At 52.3% G+C, this 22,524-nt stretch overlaps 3 protein-coding genes across 3 annotated transcripts; 1 reads left to right on the top strand and 2 right to left on the bottom strand.

Annotated features, from left to right (window-relative positions):
* Positions 1-4,114: 4,114 nt before the first annotated feature.
* Positions 4,115-7,286, top strand: CD63 (CD63 molecule). The gene is made up of 8 exons (XM_047066085.1): positions 4,115-4,185; positions 4,781-4,857; positions 5,733-5,921; positions 6,098-6,172; positions 6,272-6,367; positions 6,480-6,620; positions 6,866-6,949; positions 7,127-7,286. The coding sequence occupies exons 2-8, from the start codon at positions 4,792-4,794 to the stop codon at positions 7,190-7,192; spliced, it is 717 nt and encodes a 238-aa protein (XP_046922041.1). The 5' UTR covers positions 4,115-4,185; positions 4,781-4,791; the 3' UTR covers positions 7,193-7,286.
* On the bottom strand, positions 7,205-12,851 carry RDH5 (retinol dehydrogenase 5). The gene is made up of 4 exons (XM_047066084.1): positions 11,236-12,851; positions 10,822-11,080; positions 8,739-8,902; positions 7,205-8,452 (listed from the first exon to the last, which is right to left on the bottom strand). Exons 1-4 carry the CDS (start codon positions 11,543-11,545, stop codon positions 8,229-8,231), a joined length of 957 nt encoding a protein of 318 aa, XP_046922040.1. The 5' UTR covers positions 11,546-12,851; the 3' UTR covers positions 7,205-8,228.
* An 87-nt stretch (positions 12,852-12,938) lies between these two features.
* BLOC1S1 (biogenesis of lysosomal organelles complex 1 subunit 1) lies at positions 12,939-16,623 on the bottom strand. Its single transcript, XM_047066086.1, has 4 exons — positions 16,471-16,623; positions 15,611-15,683; positions 13,401-13,533; positions 12,939-13,130 (listed from the first exon to the last, which is right to left on the bottom strand). The coding sequence occupies exons 1-4, from the start codon at positions 16,529-16,531 to the stop codon at positions 13,020-13,022; spliced, it is 378 nt and encodes a 125-aa protein (XP_046922042.1). The 5' UTR covers positions 16,532-16,623; the 3' UTR covers positions 12,939-13,019.
* Positions 16,624-22,524: the final 5,901 nt, after the last annotated feature.

Below are 22,524 nucleotides of genomic sequence, written 5' to 3'. Positions count from 1 at the left end.
CCAGTCCTTCCCAGTCTCCTCACTCTTTTCTCATGCTCCCCACCCCCACTGGCCTCTGCAGGTGGCAGCTCCCAGGTCATGGGGCCTCTCCTACCAGGGCACCCACAGTTGCATATCTGGATGACATATCTGGATGCCAGACCTTTGGAGTAGGTGCTGGGAGCTCTGAAGGACATGATGTGAGGGGCCAGGTCCCAGTCAGCTGCTTCCCCACTCAGAGGGGCACAGGGCTATATGCCAACTTTCCAGACTAGGGGGTAGGCCATTTGTGTGTATGTGTGTGCATATGCGTGTGCGTGTGTGTTAAAATACAGATGACATAAAATCTACCAGTTGAACCATTTTTAAGAGAACAGGTCAGGAGCACCTGAGTGGTTCAGTTGGTTAAGCAACTGACAATCTCTGCTCAGGTCATGATCTCATGGTTCGTGGGTTTGAGCTCTGCGTCGGGCTCTGTGCTGGGATTCTGTCTCCCTCTCTCTGCCCCTCCCTCTCTCAAAATAAATAAATACACTTAAAAAAAAAAAAGAGTACAGTTCTAAGTACATTCACCGTGGTATGCAACCATCATGGCCATCTATCTCCAGAACTTTTTCATCTTCCCAAACTGAAACACATTGACCCCTAACTAACTCCCCATTCCTCCCTCCTTTCAGCCCCTGGCAACAAACTTTCTACTGTCTCCATGAACTTGACGCGGTGTGGGCTTTTCTTGTCCTCCCGCTACCGGCACCACACTGGCTGTTTTCCAGGGGTCTCTCTGGCCCTAATCTGGAATTCCTCTCCTGACATTCACCTCAGCTCTGCCCCTGCCCACCTGGACGTCTCCACCTCCCTCTCCTCCCTTCTCAGGCCCAGCAGGTGCTCCAGATCCTGCCCTGACACTGCTCTGGAGAAGACCACCCCATCTAACGGTTTTCTCTTGTTTCTCACCCAAGTTGACCTTTCTATACTATTTGATGCTTCTGGCCGCTGTCCCTCCTCTTGCTGTGAAGTTCTCTTTTCTCCCAACTCCCAAAAGAAAAGTGGAAGAACACAGGCCTTGGAACCCTGAGAGATCTGGGTTCAGATTCTAACACTGGTGATTATTGGTTTGGACTCTGGGCATGTCATTCCCTATCATAGAATCTCAGTATCCTATCTCTAAAACAGGACAAATCATACAGATCTCAAAGGGTTGTTCTGAGGGTCAAATGAGCTAGTGTGTATAATGCCAGTACCGAGCCTGGTAGAGTGTGGGGGTCCTGCTCCACAGCTTTCTTTTCCTTTTGGCTCCTTTACTGGATACTGACCCCTCCCACATGTGCCTGAAACATAAGGGTTCCCTGAGGCTCTTTGTTTTCTTCTCTTGCTCTGGTCCTCATCCATCTATGAATTTAAATATCATTTTTTTTTTTATCTCTAGTCTGACTGCTCCTCTCTTCTGAGTTTCACATCTCCAATTTCTGGATGCCCCTTGTGGGTGCCTCCTGTCTTGGGTGACCACCACCTCCTCCCCTGGTGCCCAGGTCTGGAAGCTCTGAGTTGTTTCGGACTTTTCCCACTTACTCTCCCCTTCCACAGGTAGGCAGTCACCCAGTCCTTTATTTGCCCTCTGAAATGCCACTGAGACTTCCCTCTTTTCCAGCGTTCCAGGCTCCTTTTTCTTTTTCTTTTTTTTTTTTAAGTAGGCTTCACCCCCACCACGGAGCCCAGTGTGGGATTTGAACTCACAACCCTGAGATCAAGATCTGAGCTGAGATCAAGAGTCGGATGCTTAGCCGACTGAGCCACACAGGCACCCTGTGGTTCCAGCCTTCATTAACTCTCCCTTGGATGGTGGCAGTGCTGTCTCAAAGATCTTCTGGGCTACCTGCCATTCATTCCTCCTTATTTCAATGTAGGACCAGCCCCAAGATGTTCAACCTCTCGAAAACTCCCCACCACCTTTAGAACATTCCCCACTGCCTTTAGAACATTCCCCACTGCCTTTAGAACATTGGCGTGCCTGGGTGGCTCAGTCCGTAGAGGATGTGACTCTTGATCTTGGGGTTATGAGTCTGAGCCCCACATTGGGCATAAGGTTTACTTAAAAGAAAAAAAAAATACCCAATATAGCCTTCTAGGCTGTCAATGGTCCTATCACCTAGACTCTCTGCTTTTTGCTGCATCTGTTTAGTGAAGTATTCCCAAAGCAAATACAGCTATCACATCACTCTTAAATATTTTAGTATGCATCTTTAAAAAATAATTTTCTTATATAATCATACCATCATCATAACTAACAAAATTATTTTTTTCATGTCTAATTCTCAGTCCATATTCAAACTCCCCCAGTTGTTCTCAAAATGTCTTTCACAGTTCATTTGTTCAAAGATTTAATCAAAGACCAAGCGTTATACTTGGTTGTTATCCATCTAAAGTTTCTCAATCTTAACTTCAGACCACTGTCCTGTCCATTTTTCACCACATCCTTCCTGAACCCTTTGAGCTAGCCAACCCCAGCCTGCCCTGGGCTTTTAAAAATATTCCTTTTTTATACTTGGCTCTTTCCTGGTCCCTGGAACTGAGAGCTTGTTTCTTTATTCTCTAAGGTCATCTCAGAGAGTACCACCCACCTTTGTGATAAGAAATCTGAAATCTCTTCTTTCTCTTTCTCCTCTGGGGCAGAGATACCACCTGCCCCTCCCTCTGAGCTTGTCCACCTACCACCAGGGGTTTCTGTCTCTGCTTATTACAGTGTGGACTTGGCTCTGTCTGTTGATCGAGGTCAGTGCCACTGTCTTCCTTCCCTTGTCCGCCCTCTCCATCTCCTGTGCATAGCACATGCCTGGCATCTAGTGGCAGCACAATAAACAGATGAATACTTTTTCCAGCATCTTCTCTCCTCTTCCGCTGCCTGCCTACTGTGGTAACTGGGGAGCAAGGTTCAGAATGGGCTTGGTGTGCCTTGCTGGAAGGTTGTGATTCTGTTAACTGGTTCTCAGCCCAGCCCAGATCTCTTTCCTTTGGCTGTTAACAGTTTCTTTCCTTCTTTGTGTACACATACTAAGACTCAGGAAGTGGTTCTTAAGTCAGGACCATAAGAACCTCGGGCGTGGGGCCCAGGCTTGGGGGAGCCTGGAGTAATGGCTGGTTCTGTCCTTGGCGGTTCACACAGCTCCTTCTGGGGTCCACTATGGCACACAATGGAGGGAGGCAGCTTGAGGCCGCCACCTCCCCTTCCAGCCCTCATCTGGCTTTGCCCCCTGGGATGTGAAGTGCTGCCTGCTGGTATGGGATGGGAGATCCATAAGATAGATGCCATGCCTGCTTTAGTGTCCTCCCCCAGGCCTCCACCCGATAAGAAGCTCATCAGGGAGTGGGGGTGGTGGGAGCACCTTGTCAACCCACCCGCAGAGGGAGGAACCAGACTCTGGCGCGTCATGATTGACTGGCTTCTTCCCGTGCTCAGCCCACTACTCCGGAGCCCCAGAATATGGAGAAAGGGACTAACAGAAGGGGGACCGGAATACCCATTCTAGAATGTTGGGGGACTCCCAGGATGTGAGGCCAGGGACTTTCTGGAAGTGTTTATTCTGACCCCACCCGATCCAAGGGATCTAACAGCGCCCTCTGCCGACTCGGGGATGGGGATGGGGGCTTCAATAGAGATGGAGCCAGAGGAAGGTGGGCTCCGGGTGCAGGATGAAGCGGCCTCTTGAAGACCATTCCGTCACCTTGCCTCAGCTCGGTCGCTCGGTCCGGGCGCTCAGAGTGTGACTCCGGGCCGCTCACGCCTGCTTGGCTCGCACACGCTTCCTCCGCTTCCCTGAACCAGAGAGAATCTGGCGCCGCTCGGTCCCGCTCTCCCAGTCCGAGGTGGTATGGGGACGGGGACGCCAGAAGGGCCCCAGGCACCCCGAGGTCCTGCCCTCAGTGGCCTCCCCTCTCGGGGGTGGGCGCCGTCTTCTGGGTAGGGGCCACGTGGCCTTGGCCGGGCGGGGGGCTCGGCCCTCCCCTCACCGGCCGGGTGACTCAGGCCGCAGCTGTTACCGCGTCACATGAGGGAGGCAGGCGGCCACTGGGCGGGGGAGGTGGCGGGGGAGGGGGCTGTGGCTGGAGGCCGGGGCGGGGCCGCACGGCGGGCGGGGCCGCAGCCGGGGGCGCCGCTAGAGAGCCCCTGAGCCGCGGCGGGAGAGGAGCGCACAGCCTCGGGGAGCCCAGGTGAGGCCTCGGGGCCCACGGCCGGCCTCGGCTCCGGGTGGGTGGTCGCTGGCAGCTCCCTCCTCCGGGGCTCGGCCCGGCCCCCCGGAGATCCGCCGTGCTCCCGGGCGCGCCCGAGGCCCTACAAACTTTGCAACTTTGAAAAGTTCCAGAGGCCCGGGCGGGGTGCGGTGGCGAGCTGGTCACGCTTCTGTTTTGGGGGTGGTCAGGGAGCAGGGGAAGGCGGCTGGGGGTCGCGCTTGGCCGAGGACCATTGTTTTAGGGACTGGCGGGGTGGGGACGGGGTGTTGGGCGCCGGGGGGCTGGCGGGCCGAGGGTGGGCGTCGGGCTCCGGCCTCTGTCGGCGCCCTGGGATCTTGCCCCGGGGCCCGGGAGGCTGCGGGGCAGGTCCGGGCTTCGCGGCGGTCGCCCCCACCCCTCTCCAGCCTGGAAGAAGAGGGGGCTGGGAGACGTGGATCCGACCGCGGGTTTCCGGGTGGGAGGGGCCGGGAAAGGGGGCCGAGCAGGGAAGGCCTCGAGGGCCGGCGGGGAGCTTTGCAACCGAGGTCCCCCACCTCGGCCGGTTCTGATCCCCCTGCCCTCCCCTCTGCCCCAGGCCCGGCAGCCATGGCGGTAGAAGGAGGAATGAAATGTGTCAAGTTCTTGCTCTACGTTCTTCTGCTGGCCTTCTGCGTGAGTGGCATGGGGGATGATCGGGGCGCGCTGGCAGGGTGTGGGGAGACCGGGATCCGGAGTGGTGAGGGCTGGGGGGCCACGAATGAAGGCAGCTGGAGACCAGATGTGGAAGGAGAGCCCGGGAAACGGGCCGAAGACAGCAGGGCCACCCCACCCCCTCCAGCTTTCAGGGACCTCTGAGGCTAGTTTGGACCAAGAATGGACTGCGTGGGTGCGTAGCACCCTCCCCCTCGCCCCTTCTGGCCCTTCCTGTCTGGTGACCCAACCAACCACTTGTGATACCGGGCAATGGGGCAACCAGCCAACGGCCGGCCTGATGCTATCGCCTTGGGGCTTCCCCCTCCTCCCCACCCTTCTCCCCTACCCCCTCATTCCTTTCCATTCCCTCATCCCTCTCACCGCTTCGGGGTGGGGAAGGGCTCAGCCGGCCACAATTTGCTCCTGCCCTGGGGTCCTGGCTTGAGAGACTGCTCTATGTCCAGGGAGGAGCTCACCACTCTTACCTCTTTTCCTTCTCCCTTCTCCTCCTTGGCCTTGTGGGCCTGAGGAACCTTAGTCACAGCTGAGGAGGAGGGGGTGGCCATTGGAAGATAGTGAGATGGCAATTCTGGGAGCCCTAGAGGCCCACAGGAAGCACCACTCTAGGTTAGAAATATGTGCCCTGGGGTCAAGGCTTTCTGGGAACTCCTCTTTCGGCCTTTGATCAAACTGTGGGGCAAATATGGGTCATCCCACACCATATTCTCCCAGGTGTGAGAATCTGTCTCTCTGGGATGGGGCTAAGTCTGTGTCCTGGGTGCAGCTGCTGCCCTCTGTCACGGAGGTCTGCTAGGTCGTGGGTCTGGCCTAACCCTGACCTGCCCTCCTCGCAGGCCTGTGCAGTGGGATTGATCGCCGTGGGTGTAGGGGCCCAGCTGGTCCTGAGGCAGACCATTGTCCAGGGGGCCACTCCTGGCTCCCTGTTGCCCGTGGTCATCATCGCAGTGGGTGCCTTCCTCTTCCTGGTGGCCTTCGTGGGCTGCTGTGGGGCCTGCAAGGAGAACTACTGTCTTATGGTCACGGTGAGCACAGTGTGGGGCCAGCATGGGTGTCTGGGACTGCTGGGAGGGCACTTCTACTGTGGGGGCTTAGGAGGTGGGTGAGGAAAACCTTTATGAAGGAGCTAGAGGCTGGCTGGGCCACAGCAGGCCGCTCTCACCAAGACTCCAAACCTGACCCTTGCCCATTGTGCCTGCAGTTTGCCATCTTCCTGTCTCTTATCATGCTGGTGGAGGTGGCTGTAGCCATTGCGGGCTATGTGTTTAGAGACAAGGTAAGCAGGGAAAAGGGGAGGGCCCTGCCTCAGAGGTCTGGCTGCTCTGGGACCCGTTTGCCTTAGTTTGACCTCAACAATGCTCCTTCCAATTCCCAGGTGATGTCAGAATTTAATAAGGACTTCCGGCAGCAGATGCAGAATTATCCAAAAAACAACCACACGGTTTCAATTGTGGACAGGATGCAGGAAGATGTGAGTGAGGTTTCTGGGAGCAGGGGTAGTGGGGGCAGAAGATTCTCATCTTCATATTGAAGGTGGATGTTCACGCAATAACCTTCTGCCTGGTATTTCTCCTCTCGTGCAGTTTAAATGCTGCGGGGCAGCTAACTACACAGACTGGGAGAGCATCCCTCTCATGCCCAAGGCCCAAGTCCCGGACTCCTGCTGCGTCAATGTCACACAGGGCTGTGGGATTTCTTTCAAGGTGAAGGAGATCCACGAAGAGGTAAGGGAGAAGTTGAGAGAACAGGGGCTTGGGAAACCTGGGAAATGTTTCAAGAGTTGAGAGGGACCAGGGATGGAGGTGGAGAGGGTTGGGGTTTTGGGATGGGGAGGGTCGGTATCTGGGAATGCCCAGATTCCCAGAGGCAGGGTGAAAGATACAGAGCGTGCAGGAGAGATCAAAGGACCCAGGAGGTGGGTGGGAAATTTCTGATTGTGTTCTTGCCTTGTGTGGCTACTACCCTTCAGGGCTGTGTGGAGAAGATTGGGGGCTGGCTGAGGAGCAATGTGCTGGTGGTGGCTGCAGCAGCCTTGGGCATTGCCTTTGTGGAGGTGAGAGGCATCTTTTGGACTCATTCTGGGGCATCTGAGCAGTAGGGGCAGTGGGAAGAGGTGCTGAGGAGGTACTGGCCTGGAGATGAGGGCCCTGGTTGTGTTTGGGGTCTCTTGGGTGGGTCTGGGATACTTTGCCTTTCTGACTCTTCTCCACCCCTCTATCTTTGCTTTTAGGTACTGGGAATTATCTTTGCCTGCTGCCTCGTGAAGAGCATCCGAAGTGGCTATGAGGTGATGTAGGGGTCTGGTCGCTTCAGCCCCCTCATCTAAGGGAGTGGGGTAGCACACTCCAGGTTTTTCAATTAAACTGATTATTTTTTCAGACTGAAAAAAAGTCTCAGTTTGTCTTGAAGAATGATACTTTATCCTTTCCCTCTCTTCCACTGTGTTCCTGTCCTGTGGGACCTTGTATTTGCACCTTGGGCAAGAAAGGCTAATTTTAGGGGGCGGGGGGGAGGGATGTTTTGGAAAGGCAGGTTTTGCTGAAGGCGTTGGTGGGGCTAGCAGTGGAAGGGGGATCTGGAGGCTGTGGCCCATTGTCCTCCCTGTCTCCTAGCCATGTGCTGCAATGTTCATGAAGCCATCTCCTTCAAAAGTCAGGGGGTTCCCCACAAAGGTTCTGTCTGGGAGAGGCCAGCCCAGATTTACCATGGACATCTTTTCCCTGGCCTTCTGCCCACCTCTGAGGGCCCAGCAACTCCCTCCCCAACAAAGGGGACCTGGCTCCTTTCAGGCTGGTGACAAGTTGCTATGACACCTTTGTGGCCAGTATCCATCTTTCTGGACTTAGATAATAGAAGGCAACTGAAGTGGGTATTGCCTTTTTTCCCCAATGGAAACCACCCAGCCTGGCCCTGACCCCTCCTCACCACCTTCTGTCCCTCCCAAGAAAAGCAGGTAAAGGCCATTTGCACTCCCAACACTGAGCTGCAACTTGACTCCTTGTAGAAAATACATGTCCAATAGTGCCATCTGGTGGCCATTCTTCCATGTGCTTCAAAGAGCACCTAGTCACAAGCCAGTTCCCTTAGCCTCTGTCCCCCTTCCCGCTAGTTGCTAGTTGTTTTGCAGGCATTAAACAGGCCAGAGACCCTGGGCATTAAATCAGCCTAGGGGCTAGCACTTAAATGGGGTCAGTCCCCCACTGGGCAACTCCATTTCTGCCCACTTCCAGTGCTTTTTTTTAACAATACACATTTATTCAGTACTTATTTTGTACCAGTACCAGGCAGTTCCCGGGTGGGGACTGAAACAATCTTTTGCTGGAAGGCTGGATTCAGCAGACTGCCTGGGCAGGCTTGGGAATGACCCAGGTGAGCACAGCATCCACCAGGCTGGCTGGCAAGTAGGAGGCCGGCAGCCAGAGCAGCTTGGCATCCCAGCCTGGGCTGTAACGGGTTCTGGGGTGACGAGCAGTCAGGGCATGCTCCAGGCACCTGCTCACCTTGGTCAGGTCTGGGTCACAGATCAGGCTCATGATGCGCCGCTGCATTTTAAAGTCTGCAGTCCAGGAGGTGGTTGTAATCAGTGTCCCTGTCCCACCCCAGCCTATCTCAGGCCCTGTCTTCTGGGTCCTGGAACTGGTCCCCAGCAGAGGTGAGATGGATCCTTAGTCCCCTCCCCAATTTGGCAAGTGGGCAGGTTCCACATGGCCTGGATGTTCTTTGGCATCTCATTCTCCCTCACCTCCTCTCTGCCCACCTCCTCCCAGCAGGCTGGTGTAGGATGGGCCCTTCTGGCACTTTCATTTCCCTTTGTACGACCCTGTGTGGGCCCAGATACTCACACTTGGTGAGGAAGGCCTCCCCGTAGTGGGCCTGTGTGTCAGGAGGTAGCCGTGCCCAGCACTCCTGCAGCGTGTTCTCCAAACTCTCCAGGTTTGTCACAGGGGTTTGGAAGAAGCCAGGCTCCACAATGGAGACTCGGACACCAAAAGGAGCCACATCCCGCCTGGATGGGAGTAGACCGGAGGTTTTTGGGTTCTTGCTCTATAGGAAAGGGATCTTCTGAGACATGGGTATGGGGGCTAAAATGGGGAAGTTACCACAGGCCAGGGACAGGGGTCCTGATGGTAAAGGAGATCCCTGCTGTCCTGGGATGGGGACAAGTGGGACAGGTATTTTTGAGGTTTCCTTTATATTCTATGATCTAGAGTGGGGGGGGGTCAGTAAACTTCTTAAAGGGCCAGGCAGTAAATACTTTTGGCATCGCAGACATAAAAATTAATGATATCATGTAGGTACTTTTTTTATTTTTACATTTTTTTAAATGTCTGTATTTGAGGGGGGAGGGAGGGGCAGAGAGAGATGGAGACAGAATCTGAAGCAGGCTCCTGATTCTGAGCTGTCAGCACAGAGTCTGACGTGGGGTGCAAACCCACAAGCTGTGAGATCATGACCTGAGCTGAAGTTGGATCCTTAACTGAGCCATCCAGGTGCCCTGGTACTTTAAAAGGTGTTTATTTTTGAGGGAGAGAGATACAGTGTGAGTGGGGGAGGGGCAGAGAAGAGAGAAACAGAGGATATGAAGCAGGCTCTACTTCGATAGCACAGAGCCTGACACAGGGCTCAAACTCACGAACCTGGAGATCATGACCTGAGCTGAAGTCGGAAGCTTAACTGACAGCCACCCAGGTGCCCTCAGATAGGTACTTCTATAATCACTTACAGTGTAACCATTTAAAAATGTAAATACCATTATTAGCTTGTAGGCTACTGACCAGATTTGGCTTAAGAACCAGTTTACCAACTCCTGAGCTAGAAGAACCCCTTTCCCTAGGTCCCAGAACACAGCATGGAATCTTGAGTGCTGGACATGAAGGGAGTAGATTGGTGTTTGCTGTGGAGACTGCAGGGATACATCCAACTCCCTTGACATGGATGCAGAAATCCAAGTATAAAGTCTGTGTTCCATGATGCTGAGTGGAAAATGAAAAGACCCAAGGACATGTTCGCATGTCCTGCATGGCTCAGTCGCTTATGTGGTAGATTCTTCATTTCGGCTCAGGTCATGATCTCAGTCGGGAGATCGAGCCCTGCCTGCATCGAAAGCTCTGTGCTGGGCATGGAGTCTGCTTAAGATTCTCCCTCTCTCTTTGCCCCTTTTCCACTTGTGCACGCACATGCGTGCTCTCTCTTAAAAAAAACAAAAAACAAAAAACAACCCCCCCCCCCCCCCCCGCCAAAGGTATATAATTTAAATTCATTGCTGAGTGAAGGTGATGAAGGCAGCCTTCCTACAGAAGATAGGCTGGCTGGGGGGTACTTGTACTGATCAGAATTCAGGCTCTGGTCTCATGTGGTACTTGTCAAGTCTCCTTTGTGCTCTCAAGGGACTTTGGACATTATTGCTTAAAGATGAGGGATGGGAGAATGTAATGACCAGGCAAGCAGACTTGGGGGCAAGTCCCCACATTTCTACTAACTAGTTGTGTGGTCTTGGGTAATAACTTGGGTAAGTTATATTACCCTGAGGATATCAATACCTAATCCCTTATAAGGTTGCTGGGAGAAATGAGAAAATGTTCCACAAAGGTACTAGCTCATCACAAGTAACAGTTATTAATAATAATACTAATAATGACAGCAGGCTTCTTGGGGCATTTTCTACATGCCAGTCTCTGTTGGGGCCTTACATGTACCTCATTCCACTCACAACACCCATGAGGCAGGTCTTCTCATTCTGATTTAACAGGTAGGGAATAAACTGGGGGGAAAGAGAAGTAACCTATCAAGGTCACAAAGCACCCATGAGAGACGGCTGGCGTCTGAAGCCACAAAGCTAAGCCCTCAGCTGCCTCCTCTTCAGTATTGCACTCTGCAGTGTTTTAGTCATCTCTGCCGGGCAGCCCAGGGCTCTGCACCCCTTACCTCAGGCTGTCAGAGAAGGCCTCCAGGCCAAACTTGGAGACACAGTAGCCCCCACCATTGGCTGCCAGGCGACCCAGAACACTGGTGATGTTGACCACCCGGCCCCTGGCCTGCTGGAGCAGGGGGAACAGGGCAAGGGTGACCCCAATGGGACCCAGCGTATTCACACTCAGCACCCGATGGAAATCATCTCGTGTGAGCCACGGCGTGGGCCCAATGATACCAGCCACACCAGCATTATTCACCAGACCAAAAAGCCCTGTGGAGAGATGAAACAGATCCCGTCGGGTAGGTAAGGCGTTCCAACACTCTCTCCTGATCACTCCTCCTTCCCCACGCAGTTTTTCTTGCTTCCCGCCGCCCCTGTGACTGAGCACCCTGCACCACGAGCCCTGTGGCCCCACTGCTACTCACCTGCTTCACCAACATGTGTTTCCACCCACTTGGCCGCCCGCTGGACACTCTGGGGCTCAGTGACATCAAGCAGGGTGGTGTGGAGGCGAGAGGAGGCCACGCGCTGTAGGTCCTCTGCCCCTGAGGGGGTCAGGCAGCTGGCCAGGACTCGGAAGCCTCTCTGGTCCAGTCTCAGTGCCAGAAGCCGCCCGAAGCCTGAGTCACAGCCGGTGATGAAGATGAAAGCATCGCTGGCGGGCAGGCTCTGTCGGTCCCTGAACAACCACAGCGCTGCCCAGACCAAGACTCCCAGCAGCAGAGGCAGCCACATGGCCAGAGCCCAAGTGACCTGCAGGTGGCAGCCGAGACTGGGCAGGAAAACTTGTCTAGTTTACTCTGGCTCTTAAACCCTTGCCCCTAATATCCTCCCCTCCCTCACTGGAAGTCTGGTCTGAGCATATTGAGAAATTATCTGCTGGGCGGGTAATTAGCAAACTATGGCTCCTCTAAGCAAAGCAAAGATTGAGGCAGACCCTATATTTGTTGCTAACTAATATCAGATTAGCGGGGTCCTGTGTGCAGGCCTGCTGCACAGGAGCAGAGGGATCTGGTTCGCAGTCACCTCTCCCGCTAAGCCAGGGACATCTAAATTCTCTAAATGTAAACTGGGTCTTATTTTTTGAAACACATGGGGCAAAGAGCCCCACATTTTAGTCCTGGTGGCCCTAAACTTACTGTGGGATGATGAGTATCTCACCTGTTTTCTATTTTACCAGTGGGGCCAACACCCACCGTGGTCCACCTGGGAATTGTGGAGGGTCAGAGGGGATAATGTGTGAGGAAACACATGAAAAGCTTTGACTTATCAAGACATGCAACACCTGGATACTCCTCTCATAGCACCCAGCTCCCAGTGCCCTGCTTACCTCCTCTGGGGAAAGCTAGCAGGTAGGTGCCCCAAATCCTTCTTTTCCTTTGTTCGAGAGGCTTTGCTCCCAGTCTTCCCAGGTTTCCACACTAGCTACAGCTAATGCCAATGTCTGCAGTGGGCGGACTGGGTGTCAGGGTATTAAGTGGATGTGGGTGAGGGGAGGGGCTGGGAGGAGGAGCCAGGGAAGCTGGAGTCTGGCAATTGAAGCCAAGGCTTGGCACAGGCCAGGTGTGCCCCGGCCCCCTTCTCGGCTGGCTTTACCAGCTGGGGGTACCTGACCACCTGTGTCATGGGCGCCCAGGAAGAGGGCTATGTCAAGGATGGCAGCTACCCCTCTCTGTTGGTGACCTTGGGCCTGACACTCCTCCTCCTTCCAAGCCCTGAAGTGCCCCCATGACCAAGAGTTAATCTCCAACCTGGTCCGGACTCATGACACCGCTTAGCACCAGGCTGGGAGAGGCCACGAGCACGTGGAGAGGCAGAGAGCCAGAGCCAGCACCAGGCCTGCTCCCTGTCCTATTTCTCCTCTGCAAGAAACTGAAGTCCTGTGTTAGGAAGCTTGGGGCAGGGCACCCAGACCTTCTCTGGGGAGGTGCGGGAAACTTCTACCCTCTAGGTACCCAACATACACCTGCACCAGGCCCAAAGAGGAAAAGAGGGGTGAGAAAGTAAGAGGAAGCTAGTTCCACCCTCTAGCCAAAGGGTACCTGTAGCTTAGGGAGACAGTCTTTGAATCTTCCACTCCTACCCACCATGCTGGGCTAGTAGCTCTTTGAAACATACCACAGAGAAATGGAGGCTTGTGTTTTATTCTTGTCTCCTGCCCCCCCCTGGGGGAGATAGGAGGGGTGGGGCAGAGGAAAGGGAAGAGGGGCTAGGAGGGGGCAGACTGCAGCTGCCCTTTGTACACGTATTCCAGTGCGGTGGCAATAGTTCGCATGTCCAGCTCGATGCTCCGAGCCCAGTTCTCCACATCCCCGATTTCCTGGGAAGGGGAGGAGGTGGGAGGTGGGGAATCAGGGTGGGTAGAATGTAGCTCTAAGGAGACAGACAGGGGCACTTTCCGTCCATCCCCTAGAAAGGGCTTTGCTTGGACCCACCAGCTATTTTCATCTCTCTATCTGACACTGGGGCCATACATGGAATTTCTGGGACCAGCCCCACTTCTTTTTTAACCTGAGGCCTAAGGTGACCCGACTGGAGGCATTTAACGGGGGCCCAGGATGGGGCCAGTGATGTAGGGAGTGTGGCCCACCTTGAGTGCCTGATTGAAGTTCTCCACCATCCCGATCCACTGGCCTGTTTGCTTGGCAAACTGGGCAGCCTGGACCTGTAGGGTCTTCACCTCATGATCCAGCTTTCTCTGGTTCATGTAGGCCTGGGCCACACTAGAGGTTGGAAGAGAGACGAGATCAACTCACCCGGCTGGTGGGGAGTGGTCTCTAGGACTAATATTCTACTGCAAGAGCAGGAGGTCAGCCAGGAGTCAGGCTGGGGAAAACCTCATGATTTTGGCCATTCTTGGATGTGATGCAAATGACTACTGTACATGCAAATGAACCAGCTTCTTCCTCCCACTCCCAGGATTCCCAGGAAAGCCTAGCTGGGAGCTGACTAGAAACTTACCATCTCCTACCCCCCCAAAGGAATTCCTGAAGCTGGGTGGGAGAAGGGAGGATTCCCTGAGGAAGAAGCTGAGAGGGTAAAGGGGGTGCAGAGAAGCTGGGAAAATCCAGCAGCAGGGACACATCTGGCAGTGATTGGAAACCCAAGGGTCTGTGCAAGAAGTTGGGAAGGGAAATTGGGCCCCTCCCTGACTCTGGGATGGGAAGGGAGAGCGGCTCCCCTCCCCAGGAACTCAGGGTCAAGAGAAGATATCCCAGGGGCTGCCTCTTGGCTCTCAAGTCTCTCTCCCAACCCTTCTCTTTTCGCCCACACAGATGAACGAACACACACACATAATCTCTCTCTCTCCCTTCCTTCTTTCTGCTCTAGGCAGTAGTTTTTCTTTTCTCCTCAACCAAGTTGGCTGTACTTACCATTAATACCATGAGGTTGGTACCTCCAACTCTCTGCCCTGTTCCCCCTTCCCCCAATCTCACAATAACTGTTCTCTCTTACTGGCTAGGGAGTCTTTTCACTCACCATCCCAAAGCTCTAGGTCAGCTGGGAGACTCCGCATCCGGTATCCACCCCCCACTGGAATCTGTGGGGGCTGGAGGGGGCAACGGGTTGGGGTGGGTGGAAAGAGTGGGAAGGACACCTGACAGGGGCTGAGATAGACTGAGCCTTTGTTTTCCTTTCCAGGGAATGAGAGGACCCGTGGGCAGAACACAAAACCCTTTCTAATCTGGCTTTGGCTTAGCTGTCCTCTAAGCTGAAAGAGGGGTGGCCCCTAGCAAAGGAAGAGCATAGGGAGAAGCCTGGGCCAGTCTCACAGCAGAGCCCAAGAGGCGCCAATGTGGGAGGAAGGAAAGGGGGCAGACCCTGTCCTTTTTCTTTGGGAGACAGCTTGACCATAGTAGGGGGTAGTGTAGGAGCTGAAACAGTAGTAGCGGGCTCCCAATGCTTCAAGAGATTCCCCTGGGAGTTCCTAAAATGCCAGTTTTTCCTATTGACCTCCTACTTTCACACTGAGTGAAGGGAGAGGTCTGGAGGGGAGAGATCAGAGGCCCCAACCACTGCCTTCTTGTCCCTTAATCTTCCCCAGAGATGAGTAATGAAGATGACAGTCCCTGCATGGCTCACTTGGGTGACTCAGTCTCTGGATTCACAGCCAAGCTATTCTACTTGCCCTGCCATAGGAGACATCATACTGCCCCTTTTCTTCCGACAGATAGCCTATCACATCATCGTCGCAGCACTCTTCTGGGTCACTCAGGGTCAAGAGACAATATTCTTTGCTCCTTCCCAAGTTTTTGGTTGTTACTGGCATTCTCATATAGGGCTGGCACAGGGGGTGGTCTCTGGAGACGGGGAAGGAAGGGAAGAGACAGCCTGGCTCTGCTACAGCTCCTGGCATAGGTTCTGCCCTCACCCTCACTGGCTGTGCCACCTCTTTCCTGCCAGCTGCTCCCCAGGCCTGCCAGAGGGTGGGAGGTAGAGAAGGAGAGGGTGGCAAGTTGTGGTAAAGGAGGGTGCTCTCCCTCCTGCTGAAGCGACAGCTGGACTTGGAGGAGTGAAGGGAAGTGGGCAGATGGCATCAAGTTGTGAGCACCAGGGAAGTTATTAGGGGGAGGGGGAAATCTGGTTGCCTCTTCAACCACTGCTGCTGCTCCTCCTTGTGCAACGTTAGGGGTCAGAGCTGACTCAAGCCTTTCTCTATAAAGTTAAGCTGGGTGACAGGAATGGAGGGAATGAAATGGAACATCTCATCCCCTCAACAGCAATCTGAGGGCTAGACGTTGCCAGTGCCTAAATTTGGGGGGCGGGGGGTGCTGGTGGTTGATGGGAAGAGGTTCATACCCCACATTGAGGTGATCCACCAAAGCTTCTGTCAGGCAGGTCGCTGCAGTGATAGCCTCTCGCCTCCTCTTCTCTGGGGGTGGGGGGAAAAGGGATTGGAGTGGAGACTTGGTTTTTTGAAGCGTGGTGCTGAAGGTTCACCACCCATTAATTACTATTCCGCTAGTTGCGGGAACATCTCAGCTAATCTCACAGCGCCAGAGCTGAAAAGGACCTTGCAAAACATGAAGCCTTTTCATTTTATTTCATTATTAAAAAAAAAAATTATTAGAAAGCTTTTTTTCTAGGCCTTTTCATTTTAGAGGTGAGTTAACTGGTACCCTGGGAGGGGAAGCGACTCACCCGGGAACGCTAACGAGTCAGTGGCAGCGCCCAGGACTCCAGACCCTCGGGCACTATTTTCCCACAGTCTTGGCTTGAGGATTGGTAACTCCCGGATTCCCAGGCCAGATTCAGGAAACAAGGGCCCCACCCCTATTTCGGTGGTTTCAGGCCTCTAAGGGTCCCGGCTCAGTCGGGTCCTAGCACCCCCCTGCCTTCAGGAGCGTCCCTTGCCACTTTCAGGACGCGAGGCTCCCTGGGCCAATCGGCACCGCGTTCCACGCGCAGGGGCGGGACCAGGATGCGGGAAGACAGAGCGTGGGGGGCGTGGCCCAGAGGAGGCCGCAGTGTTGCCGAGGGGCCAGAGCCCGTTGGCAAGGGAACCGAATTTCCAAAAAAGCGCCCCCACCCCCTCCCCGACGCCCATGCCCACTAGCCCGCGCCCTTCCCTGGATCTGGGCCGTTACTCGAGGTCCAGGCTCCGGCTGAGGCTAGGCCGCGGCGGGAGAGAAAACGGCGGACAGGGACGTTCTGCTCACCCTGCAGCTCCTTGCGTTCGTTCTGCTTGGCTTGGTGTTCTTTCAGCAGGCGAGACAGCATGATCGCGGCGCGCTGGGGGGTGGGCGCGCCCGGCCCTCTCCGACTGCGGGAGCTGGAACTGGTGCCTCGGCTCCCGAGGGGCCCGGGTCACGTGACCGCAGTGTCACGTGAGCCCTGGACCGCCCCCTTTTGAGACCTAGGGTAGAGGACATAGAAGATCTTGGCTGGGAACGGAGGGACTTGTAGAGGGTTGGGGGTAAGCGAGCTTTTGTCTTTATTGGCGGCTCCCTTTTTGGTCAGTGTTGGAAGAAATTTTCTCCAGTACCCATATTACAGAGCTCGGTTTGGACATCTTTGGATCTCAAGGCTTCCGGGAGGGTTGGTACTGCCTTGTTCCGTATTGGGGGAGCAGAGGCTCCCTGGACTCATTGAAATTCTTTTCCTTTCCTCGCCTTTCCCTTCTGGCAGCTCTGGCCGGTTCTCAGTTGATTCTCAGCACTCTCCCTCTGGGAGGGAAAGCATTCCTCTTGTTTCCAGCCCTTTCTCTTCTCAGTACTCTGCCAAGGTTCTTCAGCTCTGGGTGATCATTGTAGAGAAGAAGCATTTTCGGCATTTCAAGCGGCCTCCTAGGGAGCTTTGCTAATTTGGTTGACCATGTGTGGTGAAAGTATAATCCCATCTCTGTCCTTTTGTGGTCAGGGAATGCGAACCCTTTCAGTCTGACCAGAAGAAAAAGTGCTGCTGTCACAGTAAAAGGTAAATCATATAACACCTCTCTGAATTAAAGAGAAATGCTTCCGGGATTAACTCCAACAAGAAAAAACTGTAAACATTATCAACATATTCTTGCTATTGCCATAATCTCTCTTGGCGCACCATGCACTAACATGCTGGGTGATTCTGGGCAAGTTGCTTATGCACTCTGGATTTTTATTTTCCCCCTAGTAAAATAAGGGGATTGGATTAAATCAGCAGCTCTCAACCCTGGCTAAACATTAGGTCCACTTGGGGAAGTTTGCAAAAATGCCTTGGCCCTAGGTAAATTAACTTAGATCTGTAAGGAGTGGACCCCAAGTACAAATATTTTTTACTTTTTTATTAAAAAGATTTTTTAGGGGCGCCTGGGTGGCTCAGTCGGTGAAGCATCCGACTTCAGCTCAGACCATGATCTCATGGTTGACAAATTCAAGCCCCTGGTCAGGCTCTGCGCTGACAGCTCAGAGCCTGGAGCCTGCTTCAGATTCTGTGTCTCCCTCTCTCTCTGCCCCTCCCCCACTAGCGCTCTGTCTCCCTCTGCCTCAAAAATAGACATTAAAAAACTTAAAAAAATTTTTTTTAATGTTTATTTATTTTTGAATGTTTATTTATTTTTGAATGTTTATTTATTTTTAATGTTTATTTATTTTGAATTTGTCAACCATGAGATCATGGTCTGAGCCGAAGTCAGACACTCAGCAGACTGAGTCACCCAGGCGCCCCAGTACAAGTATTTTTTTTTTTTATTTTTTTTTCAACGTTTTTTATTTATTTTTGGGACAGAGAGAGAGCGAGCATGAACGGGGGAGGGGCAGAGAGAGAGGGAGACACAGAATCGGAAACAGGCTCCAGGCTCTGAGCCATCAGCCCAGAGCCCGACGCGGGGCTCGAACCCACGGACCGCGAGATCGTGACCTGGCTGAAGTCGGACGCTCAACTGACTGCGCCACCCAGGCGCCCCAGTACAAGTATTTTTTAAAAAGTTATTTAATTCTAGTATGCATCTGACATTGAGAATCGTTGGACTAAACCGTATCTAAGGCTGTTTCCAACTTTGGCAGTCTCATTTTGTGATCCAGTTACATACTAGAAAATTAGCCTTGCTATATCTACTTGCAGGGGAAGAGAAATAGGTGCTGATTTATTTATTTATTTAAAAAATTTTTTTTAATGTTTATTTATTTTTGAGAGAGACAGAGACAATGCAAGTGGGTTAGGGGCAGAAAGAGAGGGAGACACAGAATCCGAAGCAGGCTCCAGGCTCTGAGCTGTCAGCACAGAGCCTGACGCGGGGCTCAAACTCATGAGCTGTGAGTTCATGACTTGGAGCTGTGAGTTCATGACTTGAGCTCAACCAACTGAGCCACCCAGGCACCCCGATAGGTGCTGATTTAGAATAAAACATTCTTCTTGGGTTTTCTGAGAAAGAGTTGAGGATCACTGATTGATTGAGTCATTCAGCTATTTGGAGAGTAGCATATTAAGTCGTGGGAGGTGTGCAACCTTGAAAGTGTTAGTGAATGAAATAGTTAAGTGGTAGGATAAAGCAGGACATTAAATGCCCCCAGCATAAAAACTCTGAATAAAAATGTTAGACTGTGGGGGCGCCTGGGTGACTCAGTCGGTTAGGTGTTCGACTTCGGCTCAGGTCATGATCTCATGGTTTGTGAGTTTGAGCCCTGTGTCAGGCTCCGTGCTGACAGCTCAGAGCCTGGAGCCTGCCTCAGATTCTGTCTGTTCTCTCTCTGTCTCTCTCTGTCTCTCTCTGTCTCTGTCTCTGTCTCTCTCTCTCTCTCGGCCTCTCCCCCACTCACGCTCTGTCACTATCTCTCTCTCAAAGGTAAATAAACATTAAAAAAATTTTTTTAAATGTTGGAATGTGTATGTCTGTGTCTATGCTTGTATGTGTCCTATCATTTACTTTTCCAACATTTCCTGAGTACTTCTCATGGGTCAAACGCCTTACATGTATTACTTCATTTAATCCCTAGAACTATCGTGTGAAGTATTGTCCTCAATTTTCAGATGAAGATTCTGAGATACGGAGCAGATAAGTAATAGAGCTAAGTGGTAGAGCTAGGATACAAATCCGGGCTATCTGGCTCCGGAGGCCAAGTGTAACCACTGTACTATGCTGCATAAACCATGGGAAAGACCCCAGGAGGGGAGATTCTGTCTCTCATCACTATGACCTTCTAGCTTGTGGGCACAGTTGAAGAGAATCCTGGCAAGGGGAGGAGTGTTTGGGAAGAGGTTCTGCTCTAACAAGGGGCTGATCAATAGAAGTGGGAAGAGTGAGAGCATCACCGGGCAGCCTATTCCAATCCTACCCCCAACCCCCCACTTGGCTCCAGCTTCCAACTGCAATGAGCAAGCAAAATAGAAGCACATTGGAAGATGCTGGGTGCCTCACTCCCAGAGCTGAGGGGCCTGGGAGAGAAGAGCAGGGGTTGGAAGGGGTACCAGAAAATGGCTACTTGGGGATGTGAAACAGAGGGCAGGGGCTAATGAGGGGGGGTTGGTGTCGGGGGTTTCAGTGGTGAGTTTGTGAATGTTAAGATTAAGTTGACTCAGGGAGAGTGCCAGCCCATCCTGCATTACCCTCACCCCCCTTGGCACAACCGCCTGACATTTTCACAATCGGCATGGAGACTGCCAGGATTCTGCAGACATCAGCCCTGCCCTCCTCCCCACACTGGCTGTTCCTTTGCCCTAGAGCTGGGCAGAGGACACAGGTACCTGTATTTGGGGACTCCAGCTGATCTCTCTGGGTCATCGTCCAGATGCTCTTTTTCTAGGCTTTTGCTGCTCACTGTGTAACTTGAGTTTCTGCTGAGTTGAAGCTCAGCTCCCCAGTTGCCTTTGGTAGAGATGGGCACAAGATTCGTGCATCCCTGGAGAATGACTTGACATGTGAAATCTCTTTTTGCCCACCTCTCTGTACACTTTCCCACCTAGATTATTTTCTCTTAATGAATGAATGGATGCAACTCCACGCTCCTTTCCCCTACTCATTTCCTTGTTCTTTTGAAATCTCTTTCTGAGTTAGCTTTAATTAGCAAGCTTCAAACTGAAGATGGGGCCAAACATTAGGGCCGGAAGTTGCTGAATTGTTAAGGGTTGGGTGAGGACTGAAGGAGAACATGGAGTGAGTGGAGAAGGCTTCTCATGCTGGGAAGTCTGGCTGGGCTTCAAGAAGGGGGGTGCCGTTGGTGATGTGGCCAAGTTCCAAATGTTGGCCCAAGGCCAGTGCTCCAAGAAAAGGGCCCTCAAGACAGCCTAAATGGCTCCCTGTGGGAAGTGACCTCCCAGCCCTTCTCCAGAAGATGCATGGGTTTCCCTAGGATCCCTAAAGCAGTCAAGTCATTTCCCCCGTGACTCCTTTCAATCAAACTTATATTCTTTCTCTCCCAGCTACTCCCATAGTTTGAGCTTTGGCTACAGCCAGCATTCAGAGGCAGGCAGAAGGAATCCAGTGCTAGAGATGTGGGTGGGGTGAGAAAGTCCTCATGTTGTGTGTGTTGGGGAGGAAGAGGCTGACCCTGGGATGTATGCTCCAAGCCTCTGCTGCCAGATGAGGTGGAGGGAAGTTAACCCTGCAGTGTGTTCTAGAAGTGTTTGCTTGTAGGCTAGAGGCAGTGGTTAGAAAATGTCTAGTCTGGGGAAGCTGAAAAACAGGGATCCTACATGGAGGTGGGGCTGGAGAAAGTCTCAGCTTCCACTCAGATAAAGGCTGAAAGCTTTGCTGGGCTTGGACATTTATCAATTTTTAAAATTATTTTGAAATAGTTATAGACGCAGAGGAAATTGCAAAAATAGTACATGAAGTCCTGTGTACCCTTCACCCAGCTTTCCTCGGTGGTGACATCTCATATAACTGTAGCACAATATCAAAACCAAGAAGCTGACATAGGTATACCGTTAACTAGCTTACAGGCTTTATTCAGTTTTTATCAGTGCCGCACATGTATTCATGTGTGTGTAAGTGTGTACATGTGTGTGTAGTTCCGTGCAATTTTATCCCGTGTATCGATCTGAGTAACTACCACCAAAATCAAGATACAGATTTCTTCATCACCACAATGGAACCTCCCATGCTATGTATATATATATATATATATTTTTTGGTATTTGGTATTTATTTACTTATTTATAAATGTTTATTTATTTTTGAGAGAGAGAGAGTGCACAAGAGTGGGGTAGGGGCAGAGAGTGAGAGGGGATAGAGGATCTGAAGTGGGCTCTACACTGATAGTAGAGAGCCCAATATGGGGCTCGAACTCACAAACTGTGAAATCATGACCTGAGCTGAAGATGGACGCTTAAACCGACTGAGCCACCCAGGCGCCCCTATTTATTTATTTTTAAAGTATAATTAACATACATGTTATATTAGTTTCAGGTATAAGGTGCTATCTTTTTATATTTATCTCCTCCCATCCCTGTCCCCTGGCAATCACCAACCTGTTCTTCATCTTTATAGTTTTAATTTAATGAATTTCCAAACTCTTCATTCAAATACAAGAAGTTCTCTGGCAGATTATTTATTTACACGTTGAGCTTCCTTTATTTTTCAGATCCCTCTTGCTTCTTCATTCCCCCCCCTTTACCTATGATATTGTGCCTCACTCCAACAATCTGGTCTCACTCCTTATCTTTTTAAAACCAATTTTTTTAAGGTTTCTTCATTTTTCAGACAAGAGGGTGACAAAGTGTGACTGGGGGAGGGGCAGAGAGAGAGGGAGGCACAGAATCCGAAGAAGGCTCCAGGATCTGAGCTGTCAGCACAGAGCCCCATGCAGGGTTCAAACTCACGGATAGGGAGATCATGACCTGAGCTGAAGCCAGACGCTTAACCCCGACTGAGCCACCCAGGCGCCCCTGGTCCTCCTAAAGGAGGTTTAGGGAAAATCTACATGTCTAAATTTACTAGGCTGGTTTAGGGCTCTTACATTTTCAACTGCCCTCCCTTGCCCCACTATTTATAGCCAGGCTAATTTTGGGCAGCCTCTCTCTCTCTCTCTCTTTTTCCTGCTCCTTCCTCCTGTGGCGGGTGAGATGACTTCTCAAATATTTGGGCAGAGGAGGTCAGAAGCAGATTCTTGGCATTCGATTTCAACCTTGGATTTAGCAGGAGCCAGTGGGGTGGAGATGAAGGGAGGCAGAAGCTGCAGGTGCAGAGAGGAAGGCACCTGGGGCTCTAAAGGCCAGGCTCTGACTCCTGTTGGAGGTCCGGGCTCAGAGTCAGGAGTCCTGGGTTCGATCCTGATTTTACTACTCTGCAGTCACATATCAGC

This window comes from Lynx rufus, unplaced genomic scaffold (genome assembly GCF_022079265.1).
Source record: "Lynx rufus isolate CCGP_SWC_20201006 ecotype Redwood Valley unplaced genomic scaffold, mLynRuf1.p SCAF_7, whole genome shotgun sequence".
NCBI lineage: Eukaryota > Metazoa > Chordata > Mammalia > Carnivora > Felidae > Lynx > Lynx rufus.
Note: the sequence above shows the minus strand (reverse complement) of the source record. Positions and strands in the feature narration are given on the sequence as shown.

What these genes read in the sequence shown, in the direction of transcription:
- CD63 (XM_047066085.1), top strand. Translation starts at nt 4,792, where the DNA reads ATGGCGGTAGAAGGAGGAATGAAATGTGTCAAGTTCTTGCTCTACGTT. An exon ending in ACTACTGTCTTATGGTCACG is followed by an intron (nt 5,922 to 6,097) that starts GTGAGCACAGTG and finishes TTGTGCCTGCAG; the next exon opens with TTTGCCATCTTCCTGTCTCT. An exon ending in TGGACAGGATGCAGGAAGAT is followed by an intron (nt 6,368 to 6,479) that starts GTGAGTGAGGTT and finishes CCTCTCGTGCAG; the next exon opens with TTTAAATGCTGCGGGGCAGC.
- RDH5 (XM_047066084.1), bottom strand. Translation starts at nt 11,545, where the DNA reads ATGTGGCTGCCTCTGCTGCTGGGAGTCTTGGTCTGGGCAGCGCTGTGG. An exon ending in AACACATGTTGGTGAAGCAG is followed by an intron (nt 11,081 to 11,235) that starts GTGAGTAGCAGT and finishes ATCTCTCCACAG; the next exon opens with GGCTTTTTGGTCTGGTGAAT. An exon ending in GGAGGCCTTCCTCACCAAGT is followed by an intron (nt 8,453 to 8,738) that starts GTGAGTATCTGG and finishes CCTGGACTGCAG; the next exon opens with ACTTTAAAATGCAGCGGCGC.
- BLOC1S1 (XM_047066086.1), bottom strand. Translation starts at nt 16,531, where the DNA reads ATGCTGTCTCGCCTGCTGAAAGAACACCAAGCCAAGCAGAACGAACGC. An exon ending in CGAACGCAAGGAGCTGCAGG is followed by an intron (nt 15,684 to 16,470) that starts GTGAGCAGAACG and finishes CCCCACCCCCAG; the next exon opens with AGAAGAGGAGGCGAGAGGCT. An exon ending in ACTTCAATCAGGCACTCAAG is followed by an intron (nt 13,131 to 13,400) that starts GTGGGCCACACT and finishes TCCCCTTCCCAG; the next exon opens with GAAATCGGGGATGTGGAGAA.